We start from the raw sequence: 22797 nt of genomic DNA on the forward strand, positions 1-22797 counted from the left end.
AGGCAGGGTTCTCAAAATAGACAAACATCTCTCTATTCATGGCCTTCTACTGCAATTGCAGCAGCAATGAGGACTTGGAACGGTACATTACTCAGCTGAAAAGTGCAAGTCTTTAAATGAGCATCATGACTCAAACCTATGACCATTTCCATTGAGAAGGACAAGGCCAGCAGATACATGGGAACACCACCTGCAAGTTTCCCTCCAAGCCCACTCATCATTCTAATTTTGAAATACATCACTGTTCTTTCAGTTTCCTAAACACCTTCCCTAAGGATATTGTGGGTCAACCTTCAGCGTACAGGCTGCAGCAGTTCAAGAAGCAGCTCCCCAGCGAAATGCTGGGCCAGACAGCGAAGCCCACATCCTGGGAATGAATAAAATAAAAATTGACTCTTAAGTTCAATGACAAATATTGCTGCCTCTGAGCTCATGACCCCAAATGTCCAATATCTGCTGCCTGGTTTAGCTTGGGAAACCTGGGTAGAATGGACAAGTTGGACCGAATGGTCTGTTTTGATGCTGTATGACTCTTGCTATGGGTGATAGAGGTTGTGAATGGTTCTGTCAGAGGACCCTTGATTAACTTCTGCAATGCATCTTGTAGCTGTTAAACTGCTGCCACGATGTTTTGATTGTGGGTTAGAAATTTGACGGTAGAGGATGAAGTATTGATCAATTTGGGCTGCTTTGCCCTGGATAGTGTCGAACTTTGTGGTGTTAGGATTATCCTGCCTGGATCAATGTAATCCTAAGGCTTTTGTATGCATATATTAGAGGATAGCAAGGGAAAGAGTAGGCCCCCTCAAGGACAAAGGAGGGAAGTTGTTTGGAGCCACAGATAATGGGAGAGATCCTTGAGGTTGGTTGGCTCGCTGAGCTGGTTGTTGTTCCGCAGACGTTTCGCATCAGTGTGTTTTCCCACCTGGTTTTTAAAACTCTGGGCTCCGTTGCGATGGATTGTCTCACTTCCAGGTTTCCTCCGTAGTGGAATGTATATGGGGTCAAGTCAATATGTTTATTAGTGCCATACTTCCAGGAAGACTTGTGCTTGTCTCTGCTTTGCCTGTCCCAGGCTCTTGGTGTTGCCCCAGTTGAAGTCGTGGTTCTCCTTGTCCATGTGGATTGAGATGAGTGAGTATTGGCCGTGTCTTCTTGTAGCCAGTTGATGTTCATGTCCTCTTGTTGTTAGTTTCCTTCCAGTTTGTCCCACGTAGTGTTTCTCACAGTCTCTGCAGGGGATCTTGTAAATGACACTGGTCCTGTCCATGGCGGGGAGTGGGTGAACGCATGTCGTCGGGCAGATGTGGGCTTGTGTGCCACTCTGATGCCTAGCGGTCGTAGGAGTCTTGTGGTGATTTCTGACGTGTTCCTGATGCAGGGTAGTGTGATGAGTAGTCCTCTCTCAAGAGGAGAACAAACAACTCCCGTTCCTGGACGTCACGGTACAGTGCAAGATAAATGGGGAACTGCAAATGAAAGTACACCGAAAAGTCGCACACACAGACCAGGTACAGAACTTTAATAGTAACCATCCCAGCACACCCAAACGAAGCTGCGTGCAAGCTCTGTTTAAAAGGGCAACAACACACTGCAGCAACACGGAACTATGCCGAGAGGAGGAGGAATACCTCTTCCAAGTGTTCAAGGATAATGGGTATCCAAAGAACTGGGTCAGGAGATGCCTACAGGAATAGCATCAGAAAGATTCTACACGCCCCGACACACTCATTACACTACCCTGCTTCAGGAACACGTCAGAAATCACCAAGACTCCTACGACTGCTAGTCATCAGAGTGACACGCAAGCTCACATCAACTCTAAGACAAGTGCTCACCCGAACTAAAGACCCACTCCCCGCCATGGACAGGACCAATGTCATTTACAAGATCCCCTGCAGAGACTGTGAGAAACACTACGTGGGACAAACAGGAAGGAAACTAACAACAAGAGGACATGAACATCAACTGGCTACAAGAAGACACGGCCAATACTCACTCATCTCCAACAACATGGACAAGGAGAACCACGACTAAGGAGAACCACGACTTCGCCTGGGGCAACAACAAGATCCTGGGACAAGCATGATAATTCCTGGAAGCATGGCACTCGGTGAAGCATGCTATTAATAAACATGTCGAATTCGAACCCATTGACATTCCACTACAGAGGTAACCCCAAAGTGAGAGAAACCATCGCAACGGACCCCAGAGTTTGAAAACCAGATGGGAAAACACACCGGCGTTTCATCAGAGGCTGCACTGAGGATGTTATCCAGTACGGTAACGAAACGTCTGCGGAACAACGAACCAGCTCGGCGAGCCAACCAACCGCAACACCCACAACCCGAGCTACAGATCTACTCCAAAACCTTGGGAGAGATCCTTAATAAATACTTTGTATCAATATTCACGAAGGATAAGGACGTGCCTGATGTCGAGGTCAGGGATGATTGTGTGAATACTGCATTATATATTAAAGGAGGAAGTTTCAGGTATCCTACATTGCATTAAGGAAAACTAGTCCCCAGGGCCAGATGGGATAAATCCCAGGTTCTTGCAAGAGGAACAGGAAGAAATAGCTGGGGCATTAGCAGATATCTTCACATCTTCCTTGACCACAGGCGAGGTTCCAATGGAGTTGGCCAGTATTGTTCCCTTGTTTAAAGAAGGAAGCAGGGATAATCCAGTCAGTTATAGGCCACTGAGCCTGACATCTGTGGTGGGGAACCTCTTGGAGAAGATCCTGAGGGACAGGATTTATGCACATTTGGAAGAAAATGGACTAATTAGCGATAGGCAGCATGTTTTCATATGGGGAAGGTCATGTCTCACCAGCCTGATCACATTTACTTTTTGAAGAGATGATAAAGATACTTGAGGGAAGAGCTGTGGATATAGTTTATGTGGACTTTAGTAAGGCATTTGATAGAAGTGCTACAAAAACTAAAATCACATGGCATTTGGGGTGGGATGGCTAGCTAGATTCAAAACTGGCTTGGTCAGAAAAGACAGAGGGTAGCAGTGGAAGGTGTTTTTCAGAATGGAGACTGGTTATCAATAACTAGTGGTGTTCCACTGGGATCAGCCTTAGGTTGTCTGTTGTCTACAGAATATATAAATGATCTTGGGGAAAATGTGGATGGCCTGATTAGTAAATTTGCATATGACATAAAGAATGATGGAGTTGCCCATAGTGCTGACGATTGAAAGATTACAACAGGATGTAGATTTGTAACTCAGGCACAGAAATGGCAGATGGAGTTTAATCCAGACAAATGCAAGGTGATGCATTTTGGAGTGTCAAATTTAGGCATGAATTATACAGTTAATGGAAGAACCTTTAGGAATGTTAACATACAGACGGATCTGGGCATGCAGATCCACAGTTCCGTAAAAATGGTAACACGTGGCCAAAATGATTAAGAGGGTATATGGCATGCTTGCTTCATTGACTGTGGCGTGGAGTTCAAGAGTTGGCAAATAATGTAGCAGCTATACAAAACTCTTATAAGGCCTTTTGCGTGCAGTTTTGGTCACCACACTACCAGAAGAACGTAAGAGCTTAGTGCAGAGCAGGTTCACCAGAATGTTGCCTGGTCTCACAGCATTGGCTGTGAGGAAAGGTTAAAAAGACTAGGATTGTTTTCACTGGAAAGATGGCAGCTGAGAGGAGACCTGATAGAGCTCTACAAAATTAAGAGGCATAGTTAGGGTTGATAGTCAGAGGCTTTTTCCCAGAGTTGAAATTTCAGTTACAGGGGGCCACAAGCTCAAGGTGAGAGAGCAAAAGTTTAAGGGAGATGTGCGAGGAAAGCTTTTCACGCAGAGTGGTAGGAGCCTAGAATGTACTACCAGAGGAGGAAGTGGAAGCAGGCATGTTGTTGGTGACATTTTATGGGCATCGGGATGGTTACGTGAATAGGGAGGGAACAGGGGGATACAGACCGAGTAAGAGCAGAAGGTTTGTTTGTTTTTAGTTTAGTCAGGCCATGATGATCAGCACAAGCTTGAAGGGTTGAATGGCCTGTTCCTGTGCTGTACTTCTCTTTTGTATCTTTGTTTTGTGTGTTGCAAGTGGCGAGTATTCCATCACCCTCCTGATCTGTTCCTTAAGGACAAACTGGGCAGACATAAACTGATTTACTCAGCACACAGTCCTTTATAGGCACAGTTGTCTTTGAAATTTGGAATAGAATAGCCTTTATTTCACTAGAATGAGTCCAGTGAAAAGGCTGTAATATTGCCCCTTGGTGCCATCTTAGGTACAGGGTACCTAGGTGCAGATGCCCAAGAGTTTAATAGTCCGGACAGAATAAAAATGACTTGAATACATTAAACTTACGGTCCTTTTCCACTGAGTCTATGCCCACCGGGCTTCAAAACACAAGGCGTTACTGCCTCCATCTGCTGGCTTCTGTCTTGGACTCTCCTCCAGGACCTACCCCTCGGCTGCTCTTGTTCATGGGGTGAGCACCCTTGACTCGAAACATTTATTCCTCTTCCTTAATTGCCCAGGAAGCTGTTAGAATTCAACAACATTGGAGACAGGTGCTGGCCTGTCCAGGTAAGGATAATAAGTGAAGATGGGTTTCTGCAACAGTTATTAATATTACATGGTCACTATTAGACTTAATTCCAGATTTTTAATGAATTCGAATTTATCCATCTCTGCAGCACCCTCACCATTTTGGCTACTCTTAACAAATAGTGAGTTTTGAGAAGATTTGTAGCTCAGCTTGAGGTTCTGGATGTGAGTTTGCTCGGTGAGCTGGAAGGTTTGTTTTCAGATGTTTCGTCACCATACAAGGTAACATCATCAGTGAGCTTCGTCGGAGGCTCACGGATGATGTTACCTAGTATGGTGACGAAACATCTGAAAACGAACCTTCCAGCTCACCGAGCAAACTCACATCCAGAACTGTTAACAAATTTTCTCACTTCGCAGAGAGGCTAATGCAAACAACACCCTTTACCCTCTGATTTCTGCTGCCTAGCCAGTTCTGGATCTAATCTGCCAATTTCTTCTGAATCCATGGGCTTTTACCTCCTTGTCCAGTCTTGTCAAAAACTTTACTGAAGTCCATTTAGAACATATCAACTGGACTATCCTCATTCATGTGTTTAGTCATGTCCTTGAAAAAGTGAACCTGTGAGATATGATCTCCTGTGACAAAGCCATGCTGACACCCCTTGATCCATGCCTCTTCCCCAGAGACTTAAGTCTTCAGAATTTTTCTACTGCAACTGTTCAATTCATTGGCCTTAGTTTCCTAGTTATCTCTACACCCTGTTTGAATAATGGTAACATTGGCTGTCCTCCAGTCATCTGCCACCCCTCCTTTGACCAAAGAGAATTTGGAAATTAATGTCAGGATCCCTGCAATCTCCTCGTATCCCAGGTTGCTGTGGGAGACAGCTGGGCCTGAGGATTTATCCAATTTTAAGCCTGCTAATATCACAAATATCTTCTTCCTGATGATTGTCTTCTCAGATTTCTTTGTGAATGTAGATATGAGGTACTCAACTAAAACCTTTGCCGACATTTGGCTGCACCCACGGGTTGCCACTTGCAATGTTTAATGAGCCTGACTCTTTCCTCTTGGCCTGTTTATCCTAAGGTTATTCACAATATGCCTTTGGTGGGTAAAATAAAGGAAAACTTAGTTATTTTTTAAGAATAAAACCAGAAGATGCTGGAAAAGCCCAGCAGGTCTGGCAGCATCTGTGAAGAGACCCTTCTTAGCTTTACAGCATTTGGGTTTTATTTAGTGTTTTTTTTCATACTTTTGCTATCCTAATTTCTGTAAGTAATTCTTTCACGTTCTGTGCCGCTGTAAAGTTTCTGGTTTCTGGAACTGGGTGTTGCTCTGGTTGAAGCTGGATCAGTGTTTATGCCATGGTTTACCAAAACCTGCTTTGGCATTCTATGACCTTTATCCACTAGCCTCCTCACATACACCTCGTCCACCTATGGCCGTGTGTGCGGAACCAGTATTGTTTAGTCCGTCAAGGCCCACAACAGAGTGGAAGAAAGTCATAATCTTGAGGGACAGTTTAAGATGCTGCTGCAGTTGAAGCTGAACCAGTGTCTTTGTACAGGTCTGTTCACTTGCTTTTTACTCTGGCCTGTTGCTAAAACCAGTATCCATTACAAATTGTAAAATGGTAGCCAAATTGATAATCTAAATCATTTTTGGTTTGTGATAACATATATAATTAGTTCAGGTTAAAAGAAATCATAATAAACAAGAGATACTCGGTGGGGGGGGGGGGGTCTAATGGCATCTGTGGAGAGAGAAACAGTTAATGCTGAATGTCTCCCAGGTGCGAACCACTTCAGCTCCCTCTCCCACTTCTTGGATGACATGTCCATCCTATGCATCCTCCAGTGCCATAATCATGCCACCCAAAGGCTGGATGAACAGCACTATTCCACTTGGGAATGCTGCAGCCCAGTGATCCCAATGTGGACTTCACAAGCTTCAAAATCTCCCCACCTCTGACCTTATCCCAAGACCAGCCCAGCGCATCCCTTCCTCCTTGACCTGTTTTTTTCACCCATCTGTCCGTTCCTCTGACCTCACCGACCAACCCCCACTTCATATCTACTTGCCTCCTTGACCTGTGTCCTCCCTCCCACTGACCAACCTCCATCCCAACTCCCTCCCTACACTCACCTATTACTAGCTCCATCCCTGCCTCCTAGACCTGTTTTCTCTCCATCTATAAGTTCCTCTATCCACCTTCCATCTTTGCCTCCCCCTCTATTTATTTGAGTCCTCTTCCCCTCCCCCATTTCTGAAGAAGGGTCCAGACCCGAAAGGTCAGCTTTCCTGCTCCTCTGATGCTGCCTGGCCTGCTGAGTTCATCCAGTTCTATACCTTGTTATGTCAGACTCCAACATCGACAGTTCCTACTATCTCTGAATGTTTCATGTCATGACTGTTCAAAGCTGTCTTCTGTCTGTCCAGATGCTGTCGGACCCTGTGGGTTTCTTTAGTGATAACAAAGTGTGGAGCTGAATGCACACAGCAGGCCAAGCAGCATGTTAGGAGCACAAAAGCTGACATTTAGCGTCTAGACCCTGCATCAGAAAAAGCTGCTTGGCCTGCTGTGTTCATCCAGCCGCACACTTTGTTACCACGGATTCTCCAGCAGCTGCAGTTCCCGTTATCTCTGGGTTTCTCTAGTGCTTTGCTCTCGTTATGGATTTCCAGCAGTTCCAGTATTTATCAATTTTTAAGAGGATTATTGCGCTGCTTTACAGAAAACAGCGACATTAAAATATATTGAGTAGGAAATGAGATCTGCTGAGTTGCCAGGTGACTTGAAATGCTAATTCTGCTTTCTCTTCAGAGATACTGCCAGCCCTGCTACATTTCTCCAGTAACTTGTTTTTCAGAGCATCCCCAGTCTTCATTACAAGGGAACTAAAACTACACATGGTACTCGCAGGTGAAGTCTTACCCAGGCCCAACACAGCAACCGGCAGAAAACTGGGTTGTGGGATTAGATTACACAACACCATGGTCTCAGGTTATGTGCTGGCTGTTCGCGTTGCCTGCAAGAAAGATGGCGGTGCCCTGTACTATCACAGGCTGGCGGCGAGCTGCGCTTGCGTGATCGGCTGCCCTTCGCTGCGCAAGTGCAGCAGAGGGGGCGGCGCGGCGGCTTGAGGTGGAGAGACCGGGAGCGTTCTCCGCACGCCCCCCCCCCCCCCCCCCCGCCCCGACCCCTTCCTTCCCCACCGTCACTACCCCACCCCCAGGGGAGACAGAGAGAGACACACACAGAGATATAGACAGACAGAGAGCGTCCAGCCACTCTCCAGGCATATCAGCACCAAGAGCGGCAGTCATGGAGGCCGCAGCCGCCCTCCTGGCCTGGTTGCTGTGCGCAGCGACTGTGCGGTGGAGCGGGGCCACGCTGGAGGAGGTGGCCGGGGCAGGTGAGGGGCCTTGCGGTGTTGGGGGGAGAGTTCGTATCGGAGCCTTGGCTGCACGCTGGGGGTTGCGGGGGGGGGGGGGGGGGGGGAGTATACTCGGGTGTGCTGGGGGAGGAATGGCTGAGAGTACCTGGTGATATGGCGCTGGGGATTGGAGTGGCTGGCAAGGGGCAGTGCGTACCTGGGAACGTGGTTGGCAGGGGGGAGTGCGTACCTGGGAACGTGGTTGGCAGGGGAGAGTGCGTACCTGGGAACGTGGTTGGCAGGGGGGAGTGCGTACCTGGGAACGTGGTTGGCAGGGGGGAGTGCGTACCTGGGAACGTGGTTGGCAGGGGGGAGTGCGTACCTGGGAACGTGGTTGGCAAGGGGAGAGTGTGTACCTGGGAACGTGGCTGGCAAGGGGCAGTGCGTACCTGGTAAAGTGGTTGGCAGGGGGGAGTGCGTACCTGGGAACGTGGTTGGCAAGGGGAGAGTGTGTACCTGGGAACGTGGCTGGCAAGGGGCAGTGCGTACCTGGTAAAGTGGTTGGCAGGGGGGAGTGCGTACCTGGGAACGTGGTTGGCAGGGGGCAGTGCGTACCTGGGAACGTGGTTGGCAGGGGGCAGTGCGTACCTGGGAACGTGGTTGGCAGGGGGGAGTGCGTACCTGGGAACGTGGTTGGCAGGGGGGAGTGCGTACCTGGGAACGTGGTTGGCAGGGGAGAGTGCGTACCTGGGAACGTGGTTGGCAGGGGGCAGTGCGTACCTGGGAACGTGGTTGGCAGGGGGCAGTGCGTACCTGGGAACGTGGTTGGCAGGGGGGAGTGCGTACCTGGGAACGTGGTTGGCAGGGGGGAGTGCGTACCTGGGAACGTGGTTGGCAAGGGGAGAGTGTGTACCTGGGAACGTGGCTGGCAAGGGGCAGTGCGTACCTGGTAAAGTGGTTGGCAGGGGGGAGTGCGTACCTGGGAACGTGGTTGGCAAGGGGAGAGTGTGTACCTGGGAACGTGGCTGGCAAGGGGCAGTGCGTACCTGGTAAAGTGGTTGGCAGGGGGGAATGCGTACCTGGGAACGTGGTTGGCAGGGGGCAGTGCGTACCTGGGAACGTGGTTGGCAGGGGGGAGTGCGTACCTGGGAACGTGGTTGGCAAGGGGAGAGTGCGTACCTGGGAACGTGGTTGGCAGGGGGGAGTGCGTACCTGGGAACGTGGTTGGCAGGGGAGAGTGCGTACCTGGGAACGTGGTTGGCAGGGGAGAGTGCGTACCTGGGAACTTGGTTGGCAAGGGGGAGTGCGTACCTGGGAACGTGGTTGGCAGGGGAGAGTGCGTACCTGGGAACGTGGTTGGCAGGGGACAGTGCGTACCTGGGAACGTGGTAGGCAGGGGACAGTGCGTACCTGGGAACGTGGTTGGCAGGGGACAGTGCGTACCTGGGAACGTGGTTGGCAGGGGAGAGTGCGTACCTGGGAACGTGGTTGGCAGGGGAGAGTGCGTACCTGGGAACGTGGTTGGCAGGGGAGAGTGCGTACCTGGGAACGTGGTTGGCAGGGGAGAGTGCGTACCTGGGAACGTGGTTGGCAGGGGAGAGTGCGTACCTGGGAACGTGGTTGGCAGGGGAGAGTGCGTACCTGGGAACGTGGTTGGCAGGGGGGAGTGCGTACCTGGGAACGTGGTTGGCAGGGGGGAGTGCGTACCTGGGAACGTGGTTGGCAGGGGGGAGTGCGTACCTGGGAACGTGGTTGGCAGGGGGGAGTGCGTACCTGGGAACGTGGTTGGCAGGGGGGAGTGCGTACCTGGGAACGTGGTTGGCAGGGGGAGTGCGTACCTGGGAGCGTGGTTGGCAGGGGGCAGTGTGTACCTGGGGAGTGCGTACCTGGGAACGTGGTTGGCAGGGGGGAGTGCGTACCTGGGAACGTGGTTGGCAGGGGGGAGTGCGTACCTGGGAACGTGGTTGGCAGGGGGCAGTGTGTACCTGGGGAGTGTGTACCTGGGAACGTGGTTGGCAGGGGGGAGTGCGTACCTGGGAACGTGGTTGGCAGGGGGGAGTGCGTACCTGGGAACGTGGTTGGCAGGGGGGAGTGCGTACCTGGGAACGTGGTTGGCAGGGGGGAGTGCGTACCTGGGAACGTGGTTATGGTGTGCCCAGTGACAGGGGGACAAGTTGTGTATACCTGCAGCTGGGGGACTGGGCTCTGAATATTGGTCCAGTGTTCACTCAGGGACAGGTATGTCTGTGTTCCCAGGGCAGGGCATACTCAAAGACATAGATCTGTGTATGCCGAGGTATGGGCTTTGCATGTGTTAGGGCACGATCACAAAATTGTTGTGGTGTGGAAGAAAGCCATACATGCCTGCACTGATTGTTCGTGCCAAACTCCTGCCTTTTCCCCCTAGCTGCTGCACACCGTTTTTATTTCATAATCATGCAGTGTCCACTTCGATGTTTCAATCAACTCTTCGTCCGGTGAGTGGTTGAAGGCCGGAACCTCTCAGCACGGAACAGTTACACCCAATGCACACTGTTCAGTGTCCCTCCCTAAGGGCATTGTCAGTGTACGCACAGCAAATGGAGTGCAACACTTCAAGAAGGCAGCTCATCACCACTTTCTCAGCGGCAACTAGGGATGGGCAATAAATATTCACCAGCCAGTGATGCCCGCATCCCACAAATGAATAAAAAATGTACCCTCGTGATTTTGAAAATGTTTACCAGAGTTCCATGTAGCTTTCTCCTCTCGAAGGAAACACTTCCAATTTCTGCAGTCTTTCTTCGTAACTGAGTTATCTTACTTCATTCCCGTAAACCTCTTCTGTACTCTGTACAGTTCATTCTCTCTTCAAGTATGATGCCCAGAACTGGACACCATATTCCAATTGTGATCATTCTGGTGTCTTGGAGTCATAGAGTCAACCAGTTCCGCACATAGTACTTCAGCTGTGGCTTACCCAATGGTCTTATACAGCTCTTTGTACCTGCTCTTACATCAATGTTCATTGTTCTTCTCACTCTACGATTCTCCTAACTTTTGTGTCCTTTGCAAATTTGGAAATTGTCCCTAGCTCAGCAGGATAGAACGTAGAACGTTACTGCACAGTACAGGCCCTTCGGCCCTCGATGTTGTGCTGATCTGTCACACCGATCTGAAGCCTATCTGACCTACACTATTCCATGTACGTCCATATGCTAAAGTTGGCGAATCTACTACCGTTGCAGGCAAAGCGTTCCATTCCCTTACTACTCTCTGAGTAAAGAAACAACCTCTGACATCTGTCCTATATCTTTCACCCCTCAATTTAAAGCTATGCCCCCTCGTGCTCGCCGTCACCATCCTAGGAAAGTGGCTGTCCCTATCCACCTTATCTAACCCTCTGATTATTTTATATGTTTCAATTAAGTCACCTCTCAACCTTCTTCTCTCTAATGAAAACAGCCTCAAGTCCCTCAGCCTTTCCTTGTAAGACCTTCCCTCCATACCAGGCAACTTCCTAGTAAATCTCCTCTGCACCCGTTCCAAAGCTTCCACATCCTTCTTATAATGCGGTGACCAGAACTGTACGCAATATTCCAAGTGCAGCCGCGCCAGAGTTTTGTACAGCTTCACCATAACCTCTTGGTTCCGGAACTCGATCCCTCTATTAATAAAAGCTAAAACACTGTATGCCTTCTTAACAGCCGTGGCAACTTTCAAGGATCTGTGTACATGGACACCGAGATCTCTCTGCTCATCTATACTACCAAGAATCTTACCATTAGCCCAGTACTTTGCCTTCCGGTTACTCCTACCAAGGTACATCCCCTCACACTTGTCCGCATTAAACTCCATTTACCACCTCTCAGCCCAGCTCTGCAGCTTATCTATGTCTCTCTGCATCCTACAGCATCCTTCGTCACTATCCACAACTCCACCGACCTTAGTGTCGTCTGCAAATTTACTAACCCATCCTTCTACGCCCTCATCCAGGTCATTTATAAAAATGACAAACAGCAGTGGACCCAACACCGACCCTTGCGGTACACCACTAGTAACTGGTCTCCAGGATGAACATTTCCCATCAACTACCACCCTCTGTCTTCTTTCAGCAAGCCAATTTCCGATCCAAACTGCTATATCTCCCACAATTCCATTCCTCCGCATTTTGTACAATAGCCTACTGTGGGAAACCTTATCGAACACCTTGCTGAAATCCATATACACCACATCAACCGGTTTACTCTCATCTACCTGTCTGGTCACCTTCTCAAAGAGCTCAATAAGGTTTGTGAGGCACGGCCTTCCCTTCACAAAACCGTGCTGACTATCCCTAATCAATTTATTCTTTTCCAGATGATTATAAATCCTATCCCTTATAACCTTTTCCAACACTTACCAACAACTGAGGTAAGGCTCACTGGTCTATAATTACCAGGGTTGTCTCTACTCCCCTTCTTGAACAGGGGAACCACATTTGCTATCCTCCAGTCATCTGGCACTATTCCTGTAGACAATGACGAGTTAAAGATCAATGCCAAAGGCTCGGCAGTCTAAATCATCTAGGATCTAGATCACTTTTGTTTATCACAATCCAGCCTGTCTGTTCTCACACTTTTAAGACAAAAAAATTAATTCTTGGGACATGGCTGGCTGGCCCATCCATTTATTGTCCATCCCTGCTTCCCCTTGAGAAACTGAGTGAACTGATGTGTTAAACTGCAGTTATCCATGTGCTGTATGCCCTTAGAGAAGATGTTGACCCAGTGTCCCTGAAAAAAAAAGCGATATGTTCACAAGTCAGGCTGGTGAGTGGCTTGAAGGGGAGCATGCAGGGGATGGTGTTCCCATGTCTTTTTAGATAGTCGTGATGGATTTGGAAGGTGCTGTCTGAGGGGGCCTTGAGGAATTGCAATGTAGTGTGTAGATGTTACACACTACTGTAACTGAGCATTGGTGGTGGAGGGGTAGAGTTTGTGGACGTGGTGCCAATCGCGCGGACTACTTTTGTCCTGGATGGTGTCAAGCTTCTTGAGTGGTGTTGGGGTTGCACCTACCCAAGCAAGTGGGGAGTGTTCCATCACACTCATGTCTTGTGTCTTTTAGTTGCTGGACAGGCTTTGAGGAGTCAGAACGTGAGTTATTTAATGCAGGATTCCTAGCCTCTGACCTGCTTTTGTAGTCACTGCATTTAAATGACTAGTCTAGTTCAGAATTTTAATAGTGGGTGTGGTTGAGCCGTGGTAAAATCGTCAAATGTCAGGCGACAATGGTTAAATTCTGGCTTGATGGAGATTTCTGTACTTAATGTGGGAACTAATATTCAAGCCAGACACCAGCTCAAACCTAATGTTGTATAAGTATTGCTGCATTTGGGCATTGGCTGGTTCTGAATCTTGAGGAGTTGCAAATGATGCTGAACATCATACAATCATTAGCGAATAACCCTGCTTAGACCTTTGTGATGAAAGGCAGGTGATTAGTGAAGAAGGTTGAGCCTAGGACACCACACTGAGGAACGTGGAGGGGTCTCGTGGCACAGTGGTGGTGTTTGAGCCATAAGGCCTGGACCTAAGTTCTACCTGCTCTAGAGGTGTGTCGTAACATATCTGGACAGGTTGATCAAACAGAGAGCATGCCGAGGAACTCCTGCAGAGATTCTGAAGCTGAGAAATTAGGAATGAGAAGTGACTTCATCCTTTTATAGTAGATCCTTACAAAGTTTGACAGGAAGGTTATTTCTCCTGGCTTAGGGAGTTGGGATTGGTCTAGAACCTGGAGCACATGCTGAAAATAAAGGGAGGCTATTTTGCACTCAAACAAGCAAAGGATGGTGTGGTTTGGATTTTTCTGTCCCAGTGGGCTGTGGAGGCTCAGACAGTGAATATGGTCAAGTGTGAATAATAAATTTCTACATATTAAAAACATAAGAGTATATAAGGATACTAAAAGATAATGATGTTGAAGTGGAAGATTAGCTGTGATTTCATTGAATGGCAGAATAGGCTCAAAGAGCTCAATGACTTGCTAGAGAGGGTTCGGAAGAGATTTACTAGGATGTTGCTGGATGTAAAAATTTTGAGTTATAAATAAATAAAAGCTTTTTTCTCTGGAGTGTAGGAAGTTGAGAGGCGACTTGATAGAAGTTTATAAAATAATGAGGGGTATAGATAGAGTTAATGGTAGTTGTCTTTTCCCCAGGGTGGGGGATTTTAAGATGAGGGGGCACGTTTTTAAGGTGACAGGAGAGAGATTTGAAAAAGACATGGGAGCCAATTTTTTTACAGAGCGGTGCATATGTGGAATGAAATTCCAGAGAAAGTGGTGCATGTGGGTACGGTTACAACGTTTAAAAGACATTTGGATAAGAACATGAATAGGAGTGGTTTGGGGGCATATGGACCCGGAGCAGGCAGGTGGGGCTAGTTTACTTTGGGATTACGTTCAGTATGGCCTGGTCGGACCGAAGGGTCAGTTTTCATGCTGTATGACTTCTTCCTGCTGCTATTCACCATGTTATTATTAAAACTGCTGGAGTAACTCAGCAAGTCATTCAGTTGTTTCAATGGCGGGAGTCGAGGAGGAAGCACGAGGGCAGCCTGGGAACATAAGCGTTTCAATTATAAAAATCTTATCTCGCATGACTCGGCCTTTCAGCAGCAGAGGGAAAGGTGAAAGCAAGGACCAGGGGCTGCCAGGAATGTATAGGCAGTGGCTGAACCTGAGACGCTACACGTGTAGTGTCTACACCCGCCCTCCTCCTCTAACTAAAAGAAAGGGCTCAGCGGTGTGTTGGTAACGTAGAGTTTTTCTATTTTTTTCCATTTCTTCTGTATCGTGTAATTGGTTAATAATTTACTTCTTTTAAAACGTTATCTATTAATGTTTTATTTGAAAAAGACCATAGTAGAGAAGTGTTAGAAAGTATTTAACTCATAAATTTATATAAAGTAATTAACTACGTAGAGATGGCTGGGCAGGTGACGTGCTGTAGCTGAATGATGCGAGTAGCTGCAGATCCCATTGTGAACGGCAGTGACCACATTTGCAGTGAGTGTTGGTTGCTGGAAGAACTCCGGCTCAGAGTTGAAGATCTGGAATCTGAGCTTCAAACACTGCGGCACATCTGGGAGGGGGAGAGTTACCTGGATGCTATATTTCAAGAGGGAAAGGAAGGACATACTGGTGCTGGTGTGTGTCCAGCAGAGATTCACACGGATGATCCTGGAATGCTAGGTTTAATGTACAATGAATGGCTGAGGAACCTGGGATTGTACTCATTAGAGTTTAGAAGCTTGAGGGGAGATCTAATAGAAACTTAGAAGATAATGTATGGCTTAGAAAGGGTGGACGCTGCGAAGTTGTTTCTGTTAGGCAGGGAGACTAGGACCCATGGGCACAGCCTTAGAATTAGAGGGGGTAAATTTAAAACAGAAATGAGGAGACATTTCTTCAGCCAGAGACTGGTGGGCCTGTGGAATTCATTGCCACTGAGCGCAGTGGAGGCCGGGATGTTAAATGTCTTCAAGGCAGAGATCAATAAATTCTTGATCTGACAAGGAATTAAGGGCTACGGGGCGAGTGAGTGAATTGGAGTTGAAATGCCCATCAGCCATGATTAAATGGCAGAGTGGACTCGATGGGCCGAATGGCCTTACTTCCACTCCTATGTCTTATGATCTTATGGTTTTAAGAGGCAGTCACACCTGGTAGATTAAGTAATTCAAATTCACTTAGTGATCAGGTGCAACAGGTTGTGACTGCAAGTGAAGCAGGTAGGCGAATCCTGAGTTCAGGAGTGGAGGAGCCTCAGCTTTTGACCTTATCCAACAGGTACGAGATACTTGCTCCCTGTGAGGATGAGGAGAAGGGCTGCGGGGAGGATGAACCAGCTCGCCGTGGCGCCATGATACAGAAGGCCATTCAAGAGGGGGGAGTAAAAAGACATGTGGTAGTTATAGGGGATTCTGTAGGGGGATTGATAGTGTCCTTTACAAGCCAGACTGGGAGTCCCGCATAGTGTGTTGCCTGCCTGGTGCCTGGGTGCAGGACATCTCTGACCGGCTTGAAAGGATATCGGAGCGGGAGGGTGAGGATCCAGTTGTTGTGGTCCAAATTGGGACTAACAACATAGGCAAGGCTAGGATGGAGGACCTGTTTGGGGATTATCGAACACTAGGAACAGGTCCTTGAGGGCCATAATCTCCGGATTACTGCCCGAGCTACATGCAGATTGGCTTAGGGATAAGAAAATTAGGGAAGTAAACATGTGGCTAAGGAGTGGTGTGGGAAGGAGGGGTTTCATTTCACGGGGCGTTAGCATCAGCTTTGCAATGGGGGATCTGTACTGATGGGACGATCTGCACCTGAACAGATCTGGAACCAGTGTTCTCGTGAAAAGGATAAATAAGGTGGTCACTAGGATGTTAAACGAGTGAGTCGAGGGGAAGGGGAAAGAGAAAATGACAGGGAGCATGATGGTAAATAGAAAGGCAAGCGGCAGGTTAGCATGTGTGCAGGAGGGTTTAAGTTCAAGGCAGACTGTGAATGAAGCAAAAAGGAAGGATAACTCAGGTGATGTTATTAGAGATATTGGAAGTCATGAGGATAAGAAAGCTAGCATAAAGGCACTTTATCTGAATGCTCATAGCATTCGTAACAAGGTTGATGAGTTAACGGCACAAATCATCACGAATGAATATGATTTGGTAGCCATTACAGAGACACGGTTACAGGATGGTCACAACTGGGAGTTAAATATCCAGGGTACCAGACTATTCGGAAGAACAGACAGGAAGGTAAAGGAGGTGGTGTAGCTCTGATATTCAAGGACGACATCAGAGCGGTGCTGAGAAATGATATAGTTGGAGAATGAGGTTGAAAACATTTGGGTGGAAATTAGAAATTCTAAGAGGAAAAAGTCACAGATAGGTGTAGTCTATAGGCCACCAAATAATAACATCACATTGGGGCGGGCAATAAACAAAGAAATAACTAATGCCTGTAAAAATGGTACGGCAATTATCACAGGGGATTTTAATCTACATGTAGATTGGTTGAACCAGCTCGGTCAGGGTAGCCTTGAGGAGGAGTTTGTTGAGTGTACTCATGATAGTTTTCAGGAACAGTATGTAATGGAACCAACAAGGGAGCAAGCTATCCTAGATCTGGTCCTGTGTAGTGAGACAGGAATAATTAATGACCTCATAGTTAGGGATCCTCTTGGAAGGAGTCATCACAGTATGGTGGTTGAATTTAGAATTCAGCTGGAGAGTGAAGATAAAATTCAATACCAGGGTCCTATGCTTGAACAAGGGGAACTACAATAGAATGAAGGAAGACTTGGCTAAAGTAAACTGGAAACAAAGATGTTTATGGTGGGACAGTTGACGAGCAGTGGAGGACTTTCAAAGCAATTTTACAAAGTGCTCAGCAAAAGTGTATTTGAAGGAAAAGGGAGGACTGTAAGAAAAAGGGTAATCTGCCACGGGTGTCTAAGGAAATAAGGGAGACTATCAAATTGAAAGAGAAGGCATACAAAGTGGCCAAAAACAGCATGAAACTAGAAGATTGGGAAAACTTTAAAGGTCAACAGAAAGCCACAAAAAGAGTTATAAGGAAAAGCAAGATAGAACATGAGAAAAAACTAGCACAGAATATAAAGTTTCTATAAATATATAAAACGAAAAAGAGTGGCTAAAGTAAACGTAGGCCCTTTAGAGGATGAGAAGGGGAATTTAGTTATGAAATATGATGAAATGGCTGAGGCATTAAACGAGTAATTTGTATCGGTCTTCATAGTGAAAGACACTAATTCATCCCAGTAATTGACAAAGAGAGAAAGCTAGGTGAGGACCTGGAAATAATCATTATCATGGAAGGGGTAGTGTTGAGCAAGCTAATGGAGATAAGAATTGAAAAGTCTTCTGGCCCTGATGGAATGCATGCCAGGGTACTAAAAGAGATGGTGGGAGAAATAGCAGGTGCACTAGTGGTCATTTTCCAAAATTTGCTGGACTGGGGGGCAATCCCAGTAGATTGGAAAACGACAAATGTGACGCCTTTGTTTAAAAAGGGAGGTGGACAAAAGATGGGGAATTATTGACCGGATAGCTTAACCTCTGTAGTGGGAAAGATGCTTGAATCTATTATCAAGGAAGAAATAGCAAGGCTTCTCGATAGAAATTGTCCTGTTGGGCAGACACAGCATGAAGGGCAGGTCATGCTTGACAAATCTTTTGAAATTCTATGAAGACATTACGAGCCAGGTGGACAGTGGGGACCCAGTGGATGTGATGTACCTGGATTTCCAAAAGGCCTCCAACAAGGTGCCGCACAAGAGGCTGCTGCATAAGATAAGGATGCATGGTGTTAGGGGTAAAATATTAGCATGGATAGAGGATTGGTTGACTAACAGGAAACAAAGAGTGGGGATAAATGAGTGCTGTTCTGGCTGGTAATCAGTGACTGGTGGTGTGCCTCAGGGATCGGTGTTGGGACTGCAATTATTTACAATTTATATACATGACTTGGAGTTGGGGACCACGTGTAGGGTGTCAAAGTTTGCAGATGACACTAAGATGAGCGGCAGAGCAAAGTATCCAGAGGACTGTGAAACTTTGCAGAGGAACATCGATACATTGAGTGAGCAAAGGTCTGGCAGATGGAATATAATGTAAATAAATGTGAAGTCATATATTTTGGTAGGAGTAATAGTAAAAAGGATTATTACTTGAATGGTAAAAAAATTGCAGCATGCTGCTGTGCAGAGGGACCTGGGTGTCCTTGTCTATGAATCACAGAAGGTTGGTTTGCAGATACAAGTAATTAGGAAGACAAATGGAATTTTGTCCTTCATTGCTAAAAGGATTGAGTTTAAAAGCAGAGAGGCGATGGTGCTGCTGAGGCCACATCCTGGAGTACTGGGTGCAGTTTTGGCCTCCTTACTTGAGGAACTTGCTGGCACTGGAGGGCGTGCAGAGGAGGTTCACTAGATTGATTCTGGAGTTGAGGGGGTTGGTTTATGAGGAGAGACTGAGTAGATTGGGGTTATATTCGTTGGCATTCAGAAGATTGGGAGGGGATCTTATAGAAATATATAAAATTATGAAGGGAACACATAAGATAGAAGTAGAGAGGATGTTCCCACTGGCAGGTGAAGCTAGGACAAGAGGACATAGCGTCAAGATTAGAGGGATCCGATTTAACACTGAATTGAGAAGGAACTTCTTCACCCAGAGGGTTGTTAATCTATGGAATGCCTTGCCCGGTGAAGTAGTTGATGCTACTTCAGTAAATGTTTTTAAAGGTAAGGTAGTTTTGTTTTAAACAATAAAGGGACACGGTGAAAGCGTGGGTAAGTGGATTCGAGTCCACGAAAAGATCAGCCATGATCTTATGGAATGGCAGAATGGGCTCCAAGGGCCGAACGGCCTACTCCTGCTCCGAGTTCTTATGTAAGTCTGGCAGCGCCTGTGGTGAAAGGAACAGAGTTAACATTTCTAGCCCAGTGTCACTCATTTGAAACTTGGTATCTGGTGTAATAAAATATTTTTGTCATCTAAGCTGCTTAGAGCTCTTTCTCATCAGAGAGAAATGACTGGTGATGGTCTTATCTGAGGGCCAGTACACCACAGGTAAAGGGTGAGTGAGATTGAGAATATGGTGCCTTCGTGGTAACCGCAGCCAGTGTGGGAATTGATGGCGCCAGTGTTGGCATCTGCCTGCATTGTAAAACAATCATCCAGCTGAGCTAAGTGAAGCATTGATGATGAAGGACAATAGAAACAATGGAATCTATTCAGTTCCTTGCACAGTTGCACCATTCACTTGGATCCTGGCTGATATCTATCTACACACCCATGTTCCATAACCCCTGATACCTTTTTACAAAATATTTTTGTATTTAACTAGTAACCTTTCCATTTTCATTTTATTTAAACGCGTCATAATTTTTAAAAGGTTTGCAATATCGCCTGTATCACTAGCCTCATTGAGTGCAAACCTCTCCCAGCAAGCTATTGATTGCGGAATTTAAACCTGAGCCCTGGCTGCCATGGATGTTGAAATATTGAACATCCATTTGTTAGCAAGAAACCTGAGGTCACTTCCACTTGAGATACGTCTCACGTTATTTCAGTGTTGTCACCAGATTTATTTACAGTATTTGTATGCTACAGAAAAATCACATTTCAACCAAAATCCTTTCATATTGTGTGATATTTCTCACTCACTGCTTCAGTTGGCTCCTGCTGCTTTTAATTTCAGTGACAAGTGCTTAACTAAAGTATTTCACTTCATATCACATAACCAGACATTATTTTTGTTTGCCAGGGCAAGATATCTGGTTGTGTACTTTTTTTCTGAAAGCTGTTTAATTTTATTGTCACATACCAAAGTACAGTGAAAAGCTTTGTTTACGGTCAGTACAGGCAGATCATGGTAAGCAAGGATGTACAGATCAAAAAGATTTGGACAGAGGCATACGGCTTACATTGCACATGGCATGCGCTAGGCGAGATCAACGTTAGCAAGGTAATGTAATTTGAGGCTTGACAGTCCATTCATCAGTCTATTAACGGCCAGGAAGAAGCGGTTCCTGAACCTGCTGGTGCGTGTGTTCAGGTTTCTGTATCTTCTGCCTGACGGAAGAGGCTGTAGGCGATGATTACTGGGGTAGGATGGGTCTTTGATATTGGCTGCCTTTCAGCAGCTGCGAGCCGAGTAAATAGAGCCCATGGATGGAAGGTTGGCTTCTGTGATGTAGTTTCTTACAGTCCTGGGCCAAGCAATTGCTGTACCAGGCCATTATGCACCCGGACAGTATGCTTTCATTGGTGCATCTGTAGGAGTTGGTGAGGTCCTTATGAACATGTCAAATTTCCCAAGCTTCCTGAGGAAGAAGAGGCGTTTGTTGTACCTTTTTGACCATCGGGCCAATGGGGGAAGCCCAGGCTGTCTGTATCATCACTCTGAGGAACTTGATGCAGTCTGCCCTATTCCACCACTGCTCCATTGATGTAGATGTGGGGGCAGGCATGTTCTCCTCCTTTCTTTCTGAACTCAGTGATCAGTCTGTTAGAGATCTTCTGCAGGACAGGATGTTTCTGTTCCTGACCCTTAATCCTGTCATCATATCTTTTGGCTATTCTTTTGTGCCAATGCTTAACATTGTATACTGCTGTGTCAATATTTTGTATTCAGTTTCACAATGTCACTTGCCACAACATAATTGAAAGCTGTGCACACTAGGTGGGCTTTTAATTGGATGAGTTTCTCCTGACTCGTATATATCTATCTTGGATAAAATAACGTAAACACTCTATCCATTATTAGAGTGTAGCAGGGAGTTGGGGGTGGGTGGGGGTGCCACGGGCTTTCAGTTTGTAAATCTATAAGAGATGTGGCTCCCACATATATACCATTTTTTTCTCAACATCTTAGTTGCATTTCATGCTCAAGTCGGCCATAATATTCTTAGTGAGTAGATGGAAGCAGCAGAATTTTTGATGAACTTGGTACTTCCTGATTTTCATGAGACCAAATTGTTAGAAATCTCAATGTGGTCTTCCTCTGGTAGATTCACAATTACAGTATCCTTTCATGTATATGTGTGTCTATATTCTAGACTTCTCTGAAAATCAAGTCCTTAGCTTTATTTTAATTCTCTTGTCTACTTGTACAGAGCTCCAGTTCCTGTACAATGAAAATATTTGAGTCAAATATTTTGCAGACTGAGAGGTAACAAATTTGATTTTTCTGAGGAGAGTTGGATACTTTGAAATAAATTTTAGTTTGTTGATGGTGTTAGTTTGAGGACATTTACTGCACTTTGGTTTATTGCTAGTTAATTCACATTCAATGGTTGACACTGGGATATGTTTGATCATGAAAATCTGCAAGGTTTTGCTGATGTTATGCCTATTCTTGGGATACTTTTGTTAGAATGCCACATTATTCCATTAAAGAAATGCAAGATGTAGTGTTTAAACATGCCTTTCCACCCAAAAGTCGGAATTTATCCAGATGTGAGTAAATAGTCTGACTCACATTTCAAGTGCCCTGTTCTCACAACTCTTGACTTGCTCACTAATCCAGTTTAATCTCTTGGCAGTTTCTGACCAGTCAGTAACCATGAACATGAATTCCATGCTTCCTCATTTCTGTTAAGTTCAAAACCCTTGTTCAGGACCTCTTAACTGCAGTCAATCTACTTTCATCTACTGTACCCCATCATTGCCAGGTGTTATGCTGTGTAACTTGCATTGTTCAGTTGGTAAAAGAACAATATTTATCATGTTTCTTTGATTTATGATTCCTTGTTGTAACAGATGGACTTGCCCAGCCCTCCCAGCGTGCCCACACCTGCTTTTACTTATTTGTAAGTCGCAGAGGCTGTGCCAGTGATTTTTTTTTGTTTCCTTCATTGGATGTGTGTGTAACTGGCTAGGCCAGCAATTTTTGCCTATCCCTAATTGCCCTTGAACGTGGTGGCAAGCTGCTGTTAGGTTAGGAATTCCAGGATTTTGCCCCAGTGATACTGATGGAACAGCAATATATGCCCAAGCCAGGATCGTGAGTGGCTTGGAGGGAAATTTGCAGGAGGTGGTATTCCCATGTATCTGCTGCCCTTGTCCCTCCAGATGGAAGATGCTGTCTGAGAAAACACCCAGGCAGTTTCCATTTCTTTCAAGCTGAAGCAGAAGTAGATACAATCAACATTAACTTTGTTTTCATTCTACAATGTGTGAGACAGTTGGTCGAAAATGCACGAATTCATTATATGGTCACAGGGCCTGCAGCTTTTGTTTTAGTTCATTTGTGGGTTATGGGTGTCGCTGGGAGGGCCAGTATTTGTTGCCTGTCCCCGGTTAAGGAGGTGGGGGTGAGCTGTCTCCTTGAAC

General features: G+C 46.4%; 1 protein-coding gene across 6 annotated transcripts in view; it reads left to right on the forward strand.

Moving 5' to 3' along the window:
- Window positions 1-7730: 7730 nt before the first annotated feature.
- Window positions 7731-22797, forward strand: part of stim1b (stromal interaction molecule 1b) — a 130003-nt gene continuing 114936 nt past the window's right edge. For all 6 annotated transcript variants that reach the window (XM_048532464.2, XM_048532466.2, XM_048532467.2 and 3 more), the window contains exon 1: window positions 7731-7951. In XM_048532464.2, the coding sequence (XP_048388421.1) occupies window positions 7861-7951 (91 nt within the window). In that variant the 5' untranslated portion in view covers window positions 7731-7860. The remainder of the gene's footprint in view (window positions 7952-22797) is intronic.

The sequence above is a fragment of the Stegostoma tigrinum genome, chromosome 6 (genome assembly GCF_030684315.1).
Source record: "Stegostoma tigrinum isolate sSteTig4 chromosome 6, sSteTig4.hap1, whole genome shotgun sequence".
Taxonomy (NCBI): domain Eukaryota; kingdom Metazoa; phylum Chordata; class Chondrichthyes; order Orectolobiformes; family Stegostomatidae; genus Stegostoma; species Stegostoma tigrinum.